General features: G+C 39.1%; 1 protein-coding gene across 1 annotated transcript; it reads left to right on the forward strand.

The window, feature by feature from the left end:
• The first annotated feature begins 6,759 nt into the window (after positions 1-6,759).
• LOC147618669 (uncharacterized) lies at positions 6,760-8,080 on the forward strand. The gene is made up of 3 exons (XM_086774453.1): positions 6,760-6,925; positions 7,152-7,207; positions 7,562-8,080. The coding sequence occupies exons 1-3, from the start codon at positions 6,799-6,801 to the stop codon at positions 7,787-7,789; spliced, it is 411 nt and encodes a 136-aa protein (XP_086630579.1). The 5' UTR covers positions 6,760-6,798; the 3' UTR covers positions 7,790-8,080.
• The last annotated feature ends 2,721 nt before the right edge of the window (positions 8,081-10,801 follow it).

Consider the following 10,801-nt stretch of genomic DNA (forward strand, 5'->3'; position numbering starts at 1 on the left):
TCTCTCTTCACGCACACTCTCTCACATAGAAACTCTCTCTCTCTCTCTCTCTCTCACACACACACACACACACACTTAAATAGATTTACACATATATATAATTTTAATTAATTAAATTTTAGATTAAATTTTAATGATAGGGATGAGTGGTGAGGTGTACTCACTCTCAAATAAATGCATCTTTCATGTAATCTTCTCTCTCTCTCTCTCTCTCACACACACACACACACACATGTACACTATTTATATATACATGCTTACATACCTATAGATACACATACATACATAATATATATAAGTGTGTGTATCTATAGGTATGTAAGCATGTATACAAAGATTTCATTGAAAGATGTGAGATGAGATCTTCTTAGATTCAAATTCAAAATTGCTTTGGAAGATGTGAGATTTGGCTCTTGAGTCCTCCTCACGCTTGAAGGAGGAGTGGCCATTTTGAAATAGGCCCCCCTCCTTTGCCCACGTGGAGGGAGGGCCACTCTCCCTTAATCCTGTATAGATACTCTAATAACAACAATTAACAATCTAGCAGTATAGACAAGTTCGTGATTCATACCAATGTAAAGCTGCTTTTTGGTTATATATATATATATATATATATCTATTGGTCAAAAAAGACAAGTTCGTGATTATGATAAAACACGTCATATATATTGTGTGAAACACGTCATATATATATATTCTCTTTGTATTCAGACTTTGCAACCGTGCACCTTTCTGTACACGCTCGCTTTCGTGTTCGTAGTATGAACGTTCTTTTAGCTGCCTTTCGCAGCTTAAACGCTGCTCCCTCTCCTGCAAAACTTCCAAGTGTTATATCAAAGTCCAAAATGTATATTGACGATGGTAAACGTGTACTGCACTTCCGTGTTGCTCATCAACGCCTCTTATAAAAGGAGAGTCCAGAACATGTCGCCTCATGTCCCTGAACTCTTCGACAGGCAAACGTGCGTTTTGTACCCATTGTTGAGGTCCTCCGGTAGAATGTCAACAACTCTGCGACCCTTTTTTGTCGATCGGTTCTCTGCTTTGAAATAGACGGTTTCGTGAGGAACCTAAACACAAGGAGGAGGAGTAGTGGCCTACGTTTGTGTCACTTTTTTGGCAATACAGGAAAAGGACCCTTACATACATTACCCACCACCCCAGTGATGATGATGATGATGATAATGCGGTTAAAGTGGGGGTTAAGCAAATCCCTTGTCTAGAACATGTTTTTGGGATTCAAAGCTCATCTACTAAGAGCTCATTTAGAATAATAAACACCTTTTTTCCTGATGCTCATGGATGCACATGACTCGGACTTTACAACACATGGAGCTCTTAAATATAGAAGTACTTTTCGTGTAAAGATTGAATGTACAATGAATAATGGAACTTTACGATACAAGTGTAAATACATAGGCTGGCCAAAATTGCTTCTATGATCATACCGAACATAAGGGCATAACATATCATAGATAGGCTGGCCAAAAATGGCTTATTGAGGGTAAGATGGAGTACCGGTACCTTGAAGAAGAGGTGGAAATCGCTATGAGGGTCCGAGTATACCTTTGAAAGTCCAAACTTTTTTGTGGGAGTATGCATGTGAGCTCTTCCTCTTGGCTACAAGTTGGTACACAGAAACTTTACCTTAGGGGTTTGTCCTAAATGTGGATCAGTACTTAAGGATGGTAAACATGCATTTTGGGGATGTCCTGCTATCAGGGGGATTGGGAGCACGATAGATAAGAAGGTGTTTACCAGCATAGGTCTAAGGGTTCCAAGGGAGATCAGTTAATGGGGAAACTGACTGAACAAAATGGGTCAGTTGACTGTGGTGTTCAGCCTGGTTAGATATACTTGTTTGTGGGAAATTTGGATTTCTATAAGGTGTCTAGTATTTCAAAAGGTCTCAAGGCAAGGATTAGATGCTGTTGAATTGATGTATAGGTACACATTATTGTTGGTTTGTATATTATGTGAATAAGATGAATGACAATACATTTGTAGAGTTGGTGTAGGCATTACAAAGTGGAATAGGATGAGCCACTCACATGATGATGGGATAGTTGCACATGCTAGGGAAACCTAACCATTTCATGGCATGTAGCAGGTATACACAGGGAAATATTTGAAGGAGTTGGTGTCAGATAAGAAAAGCAGAGTTGGATTGCACACAAAGGTGGTATCAGAAGGAGAAACAACTTGCACACACCTTCTTGGCGCTGATAGAGAACCCGATTGGAAGAAAGCTTGACGTGAAGATATGGAACAAGAAGAAGGCTATGGAGGAGCAGACTCCTAAGGGGTTCACCACTAAGGCTGTGCTAGTGGTTGACTTGTAGCTAGGTTATCACATTAGTTAAGAGATCAATCATCTTTTGTGTGGGAGGATGAGAGGTGGGACTAGATCTGTGGACTATTAAATACTGAAGAGTTGTAGTAGGCTCTTGTTGAGATCTAAACTGAACCTATGGCATTTGTAAAAGGTGGACTATTGTATATGTGGCTGGATAGTTTATAAATATAATTATATTTCCCAAAAAAACAGTCATTCTCATAAAAAACACATTCTTGTATGGGATGTGTTGATATCATGACTTGTTGATCTAGTATGTTTTTCTTTCTTCTCTACTACACACTGTAGCTACATCCTTGGAGTCAACAAAATTTTAAGAAGTGGAATAGACAAACAAGGATCTACAAGTGTATGACAACTATTTACTTCCATTTTGTTTGCATGAGAAGAACACTTCAAATATCATGAGAAGAACACTTCAAATATCAAGTGATGCCATTAAAAAACATGTATGATATCATGGAAGTTCTCAAGATATGTTTTTTTTAATAGATCTACTTACATATACATAAGGTGTACCCTTTGTTAGCAATGAGCATATAATGAATTTTGGCTTCCAATAGTGTGGTACTTTAATTCAACAAATAAATGATAGGGCTTCACTTTTTCATGATAAAATTAATATTGTAGAAAACAAATCAATGGATAGTTTATTCGGGGTGTTCACTCTATAGTGAATTTATACATCACATGCATTTAAGGTATCATTTGAAAATCTCTTATTTTTTATTTTTGAGTATTTAAAATATGACTCCTTTGTCTGGACATGAAACTCACATTTTGAGTATTTAAATGACACCTTTCTCTAGACATGCAACTCACATTTTAAAACAACCCATTAAAAAATCTCTTATGTAAGTATGTTTTTATAATATGTCCTAGATATCTAAAAAAAATACCTTCTAGTGAACTAACTTGATACACTTATAAAGTATTTATAAGTGAAACCTTCAGATCAACGAGTAGATACTAGCGAGTCCATGAATAAACTCTTTTCAGAATTCTTAAGTTTGGGTGGTTTTTCACACTTCACCACATCATCTTGTGATTATGTATTGTGGAAATATATATTATAAAAACTATACTAACAAAACCATGATACAAAATCCTAGAATGGGTACGCCATACTTAAAGCAGCGAGACTTTACCAAGGGGATAACTTTGAATTTTGAATTTCAAAATATCAAGCATTATCAAATCACATTATTTAATAACAATTATTAGTGCAAGGATTCTATCACCCACATTTGACCACAATGAGAAATTAAGGAAGGGAGTGAGGGTGAGGTCAAAGCATGGACAAAAAAAGATATAAAAGCCATTTCCATCATTGGGTAAGCCTTGGGGATAAAATCATACATCAAATCAGCAACAAAGAGCATGCCAAAGAAGGCTGGATGAGCTAGAGAAAATGGTCAGAGCTAGGGTAAGAAATTCATAAATAAAATATGAACACTCAGTTCTATGGGCTTGATATGGAGATCAAAGACTCAAAGATTGAAGGGCTTATAGATATCGGTGATTCTATATTTGATCACTAGTAGATGAGAATGCTATAGTATTAGTGACCTTGAATGATCTTAGCAAGGAACATATTCAATTTCAGACCTCTATTGGAGTTCCAGAAGACTTTCTTAATTTTCAAGACTTGATTCTTCTCTCCTGATCCCTCAGGCAGTTCACCTAAAAATATGTAAGTATAGCATGTGAGTTCAAATGAAGGGGTTTTTTAATTCAAACTTTTAAGGTAAATTTACAGAAATACATTTATAGAAGGGGTTCTTTAAATCTATTTTGAAAAAAACCCCGTAAATCCATAAAGAAAAAGGGGTCATTTTATTCATGGAAAAATTCATAAGTTAGGGGCTTTTTAAATACCCCTTGAACACATGTGATACATAGGGTTTCTTAGTAGTGCACCCCCTGAGCCTTATCCATGAGAATATATCCTCTGAAAATTCAAATGAGTAAGCCTTCTACTTACATATACTCTAGGAAGTTAACTCCAATCCTTGCATTGAGCCTCTAGCCAAAGTAGATGGCCTCTAACCAAGTCTCTTTGACATGTGGCATTCTTATCCCTCTATAAGTTGCTACCTTTCACAGCATGTGTCCGTTGCCCACACTCTACACTCTCCACTTTCCACTTTCCACTTTACTTTATCATCCACAAGTTTATTCTTACAATTATGTATTGCACTTTCTCCCTCAACACTCCTCCTCAATAACATCTTTGGTGACACCATATTTTCTAATACTTGGTTGACAAGGTTGCCAACAACAAGCCGACAACCAACACCGAGGGGGTAACAAGGTTTATAGACTATGGCATCTACCATAACCAATGAATTAATGTCACCGCTTGGGACGATGGTGGTGGCATCACTTTTGTTTTGTAGGCTTCAGGAGTGTATGGCGACAAGCTTGTAGAATTTTTTAGTGAATCTGCTTCATAATTGTATTATGAGAATCACCATTATTTTTTAGTAAATCTGCTTCATAATTGTATGAGACCATGAATGAGCCGAAATATGTCTTGGGCACCCACCATGGACACACTTTATGTGAGTGTGAACACCTATGCCCTTGTACATAAGTCTATTCTCTTTCATAATGCAAAGGATCATCCCATTTAGCAATGTGAGCCTTTGCTCTTGATAATCAACCTTTGGCATCTTCCTAGCCATTGTCTAAATCTATGCTATCTAGTGTGCTTGTGAGAGAGGAAGTGTGTGTGAGAGGTGAGGAAAGGGAACTAGCCATGAAGATGGAGTCGTGTTGGTGTGACAACGGATGCAAGAAGGAGTTCTTTACACTCAAGGGTGACATCCTTGGCTTAGGATTGGCTTATCGACCAATGTCGCATGACATTAAAAATAATTACATTAGTGATCCTCTGTTTGCCTTAACAACATTTGATGGAGTTTTCTTAGGTCTCAAGTTCTCAATGTTGTCCAAGTTCCAACTCACCCAATTAGCGAACCTCAAAGAGGGGAGAGAGCAAGTAAGTCATGCTACTTCGGGAGCCTCAATAAAGGACCTTGCGAAGTGGGTGGTGGCTACAAGCATGCGTAGCTATCTTTGACTTTCTTTTCTCAAATTTTTTATCTTTTACAAATAATACTAATACATTATAATTTATAGTATGTATTTTTTTCACCCATTGATATTCAAAAAATCTCCACTAAACTTTGACCTTGTCTTGAGAAAAATCGATAAAAATTTAGCACTTTTAGTTGTACAATCAGCCAATCATAAGATTTTGCACTCTAACCTTGTAGGAGTGGTGCACTAGTACTTCTACTACGGATTCCTCGCTCTTTGTGTTGCTAGAGGTGCATGACCCTCGAAACTAAACCATGCGGGTATTTAAAAAAGTGGGAGGCATGGGATCTATAGTGGGGAATGGATGGCACAAATCGCGATGCGTGAGCAACTGTCGGATTGGATCGAAGGCTTGGTTTACTTTTTGAGTAAACTAGGGCAGAAGGGAGGTGGTGGGGTGTGATTCCGGCCATTTGAGTCACCGAAAATTTGAAAAGACAAAAATATATATTCTTTATTGAGCCCCTTCTATGTGATAGAGAATATGGCCTAGTGGTCGTAGCTTTGACTCTAATCGTCAGGGTCGTGCGTTCGAGTCTCACATCCTCCTTTTACTCAAAAAGCAAATCCAAACCATATCCTCGGCCCGAGTTTACTTTCGAAGAGTGGGGTCCACAAAACAAAACCGGCACGTGGGATAGGCATAGGGACTTTAAAAATTTCTAAACGAAAGTGTCGAGCATGGCAAATGGAGGATATAGGACTCGAACCCGGGAAATCTACCACTTAGATTTCAACTCTGTAAATCTTGACCTGGTTTACTTAAGGGCCAGGGCCCCCGTTCCCTTGATCTTCGTGCACCACTTCCCCACCGTAGATCTCGAGTCTCCCACTTCATTAAATGCCCGTGTGGTTTAGTGCTGAGAGAGCGCGACCTTCGCGTAGCCCTAACAGTCCCACGTGGCTATGAGGAGGTAAGAAAAGAAGAAGATGAAATAACATCCACCGATTAGCCTGTGTAAAAATGAGTGTTGTAATCAAGTTAATGTGGAGGCTTCCAGTGTGAATAGTACTGTGTAATTTCCATCGCTGCAGCCATCGATCACCTTTTATAGATTTAGTCTGTCCAACAAAACAGCAGGACTGAGGAGTCAGCCAGTCGGTCGGTAGGGAAATGCCTATCGTCCCGAGCGCGGCCCGTCCACTGTATCAACCACGAGGCGCCGGCCTCCGGAGTCCGGCGCATCCTTTACACTCATCGCTTATATCAGCATTTTGCAAGCTTTTCCTCATTTCCTCACAACCCCTCCTTATAAAAACCCTTCGGGTAAATCCTCGGGTAAAGCATCTAAGTTCTTCTCAGCCTACTCAAAATCCCCTCAACTCGGAGTATCACGATGATCCTAATAAGTGGCAAACCTACCTTAATTAGGTTCCTAATTTGCGCCAATGCAACCATTCTAGTGTTTGGGCTGCTGCTTTTCACAAACGGCCAGCGTCTCGTTTCATCTCACGAACAATTAGGTAAATATTAGTAATTATAAGCTCAATGGGATCCTATTTTGCTCAAAGCGGTAGCTTTCTTGAGAGGCCGATTGCATGCTCATTGTCAATTAACACGTACGCCTTTGTTGTACTCTCTGTTTCAAACAGAAATTGATTAACTAGTAAGTAAGCTATATATTGTGATCTTCTTATGCTATTGGATGAGATTATTAAAATGGATACTCTGATCTGTTTTAATTTGCAGGTAGCTTCAATGTCTCGCCAACTCTGCACGAGGATCAAACTTTGCATGACGTTCAGGTATAAAGCTTGTTTCGGTGCCAATGTCTCCCTTATTACACAGCCTTGTGAAACATTAGCTGATGCACTAAGTCGTGTCATGAGCACATATGCATGGGGTATTAAATAATGATGATTAAAGGCTTGTAAGGTGAAGGTGATTAGCTGGTGAGTAAGGTCGCACAGGGTATTGTACAATATAGGCTTATGCTTAATTAAGGTAATTAGCTGAAGAATAAAGTAAAACGATGCGCCCATGTTGACGGCCATTCATATATAAGTAAAACTATGCGTGTTTACATAGACAAACCCATTAAAGTTTATAGTTAGTTGACTTAGAAGCTGATCAGTTGTATGAATGTGTTTTTGATATAGGAATTGCAAGCACTTGTTATGGTGCCATTGTGCGAAAAGAGGAATGAAGTGCTTTTGAAGCACTTGATAGTTCGGAAAAGTGCAGCAAAGTATAGAGAAGGTAGCCGTAGGTTGTTGAGGAGTGAAGCCCAGACCACATCAACCAACACCCACGGCAATCGTATTGAAGCAGCTCCTTTCCACGTTGATTACAGTAGCCCCAGAACCCACCCCCCTAAGAATAACTGAAATTAAATACCTGCTAATCATCAATCCCGCGGCCTCCCCAGGATGCGGCGTCTTGAAGGGTTTTTAATTATTTTTACAATACAAGTTTCAAGTTCGATCCAATTATTAGCACATACTAAATTAACAAAAATCAAGCCCCCAGGTCTGGATTACTCCAACGGAGGGCCAAGATTGCCTTCATATTACATTGTTTGTAGAAATTATGTTACATTTTGATTCCCGGACCTAGTGGAAAACAAGGTCTGTACTTGTGATGCTCCAATGCAAATGGGGCGTGCAGTGTTAAGAAAAAACCACCGTCCTTTCGTGTAATTAGGTTATAATTTTGCCTAGCGTTGAATTTAAACCATACATATTTTGGATGCTTTAGTTTAAAGATTCAAATTTTCAATAAAAACTGGTTGGTCTTGAAGGTAAAATTAGTTTAATAAAAGTTTTTTTCTAACATTTGGGGTATGTGCATAAAAAGATTCAACCTACTCGACATATTCATTAATTAGTACCCACAAGTGGGTACTAATTAATGAATAACCTAAGGTTCAACCCTAGCTGCCTTCCCCTCTCTCTCTCCCATGCTTGTCCCAACTTCCCTCTCTAAGAAATTAATTTTCCAAATTAACATGTATGATTGATATAGATTACTTCCCATATATCTTCTTCTTTCTTTGAGCTAACAAAGCCTTTCGTGCACATAAAAAATATATACTCTAATAACAACAATTAACAAAGGAGTAGTATAAGGGTGGTTGTACGATAAGGGTCCTCATTTGGGGACTGTCTCGTGTGGATGGGACACCAAAGAAGCACCTCGATCGATTTAGACATCTAATCGCAGCATCCCAAGTGGCGGTCAATAGAGGTTCGGGATGCAATTCGACCGAGTTACCGAAACTGTCACGTAGGATAATGCCAATCACCACGTAACTCCACTGAGTTATGTGGAGGGCAGCGTGTAACTAGATCAAGTGTTACATAGGGGACATACACGTATGCTTGATCAAGGTGCAAGGTGGACATCCACATAACTCAGTAGAGTTACATGGTTGATATCCACATATGTGCCACCTATATCGACCAATTTACTTGCTGGACATCCACCTACATGGAACTCGACCACGTTGTTACATGTTGCATACCTAGATGTCCAATATGTAACTAGACCGAGTTACATATTGTACATCAACAAGCATGCACCTCGATGACTATGTTATAAATAAAGGAAAAAAATCCTTTTCAAAAAATCCCCTGTTACTTGATCGAGTTACCAGAATACCCAATTGTACTTGGACACGTGTGCCATTTGACCACATCCTGAATGATAAAATCATTTTAAAAAAAGTTTGCATGTTACGTAACTCAGTCAATTTACAATAAATTCATTATTTCAAAACTAAATGTTAAAATAAATTTTTTGTTTAAAAACTTTTTAAAATGTAACTCGGGCGAGTTTTAAAAAATAATTGAATTTTTTTTTTGGTAACTTGGTCAAGTTGTCGAAAAAAACGAATTTGTTTTTAAAAAAAGTTCTTTTTGAAAAAAACATTTTTCCAAAAAAAAAGCGATTTCTTTGATACCTTGATCGAACTTTGTAAGAGTGAGGATTGGATCCACATATACACAATTGCAAAGTTTAGTTCGCCATTAGAGCACATTTGATTGTAAGATACATTCCATTTACCCGGTTTTCAATGTGTTATGATTTGATAGAGTCCCCTCGAAATTGGGACTTTGGGACGTATTTTACAACTAAATGTGCTTTGACGGTAACCAAACTTTGCAAGAGTGAGAGTGGCATCCACAGATACACACTTACACAGTTTGGTCACCATCGGAGCATATTTAGTTGGCAATGTCTGTGTCGTTTGCCCGATTGTCAATGTGTCGTGGCCTTAGGGAGCCCTCTCGAAATTGGGACTTTGGCCCGCACATCACATTCGAATGTGGTCCGATGTGGTGACTAAACTTTGGGGTCCATATATACATACTTACAAAGTTAGGTCACCATCAAACAATGTGTTAACCACTCTGGTTAACATTACTTTTGCAAGTGTGGCTACGCTTATTGTACTCATCTTTTATAATTGCGCAACGAGCTTAATGTAAAAGAGACATGGGATGACCGAGCTTACGGCGTGTAATTCCGGTCATGAGAGGATGGTCATGAGAGGAAGAGTTATACATAGAGCTAGGAACACTAGTTTTGGGCCCCCAATTATAAATTGGCGACCGGCCATTGTAGCTATGAGCTCTTTGCATTATATAAGACATTTATGAAATATCAAAAGGGACAATCCCATTAGTCTCATTTGAGCTTTATCTCTTCTCTCTCTCTCTCTCTCTCTCTCTCTCTCTCTCTCTCTCTCTCTCTCTCTCTCTCTCTCTCTCTCTCTCTCTCTCTCTCTCTCTCCCTCCTTTGATCTTATGGATGTATGCTTTGAATGTAGCAATTGCATTAAAAATAGAATAGTTACATTAAATTGGCCATAAAGAGCATTCAATTGCATTCAACCAAGTTGGTACAACTGAATTTGTCAGGGAATATAGTGGCTGGCTATCAGACCTGCAATCTTAAATTCCTTGAAATCGCCAGAAAAATCTTAAAAATATCTAAATCTGATAGTGCCATGGCCGTTCCTTTTGTGCCACGGTCGTCCCAGAGTTGCCACGGTGATTTCTTCCCGAAGGGTACACCCGTTCTAGAACATTCATTGTGTTTTCCACGGCCATATTAGTTCTGGCACGCCCATGCCATTCTCTTTTGCACACTAGCTTTAGAAAGAATATGGCCTTTCCACTTGTGCCACGCCCGTACCACTTGTATTTTCCAGAGAAAATGCACGTACCACTTGTTTTGCGTGAAACGTATGCCCGTGGGGCAGACTTGCCACGCCCGTACCCTCTCCATTGCAAACTGCATGCCCGTTCCTTTGTGAAGCTACATCCGTGACTTTAGAAGGTGAATGTCCATGCCATCTGTCCTCTGAGAAGCATATGCACGTTCCATTTAGCCTT

This window comes from Cibotium barometz, chromosome 34, assembly GCF_041138505.1.
Source record: "Cibotium barometz isolate CiBa-2024 chromosome 34, ASM4113850v1, whole genome shotgun sequence".
Classification (NCBI taxonomy): domain Eukaryota; kingdom Viridiplantae; phylum Streptophyta; class Polypodiopsida; order Cyatheales; family Cibotiaceae; genus Cibotium; species Cibotium barometz.

Excerpts from the sequence above, each read along its gene's own strand:
- LOC147618669 (XM_086774453.1), top strand. The coding sequence starts at position 6,799 with ATGATCCTAATAAGTGGCAAACCTACCTTAATTAGGTTCCTAATTTGC. Across the intron at positions 6,926-7,151 it reads TTCATCTCACGAACAATTAG|GTAGCTTCAATGTCTCGCCA; the intron begins GTAAATATTAGT and ends TTTAATTTGCAG. Across the intron at positions 7,208-7,561 it reads AAACTTTGCATGACGTTCAG|GAATTGCAAGCACTTGTTAT; the intron begins GTATAAAGCTTG and ends TTTTTGATATAG.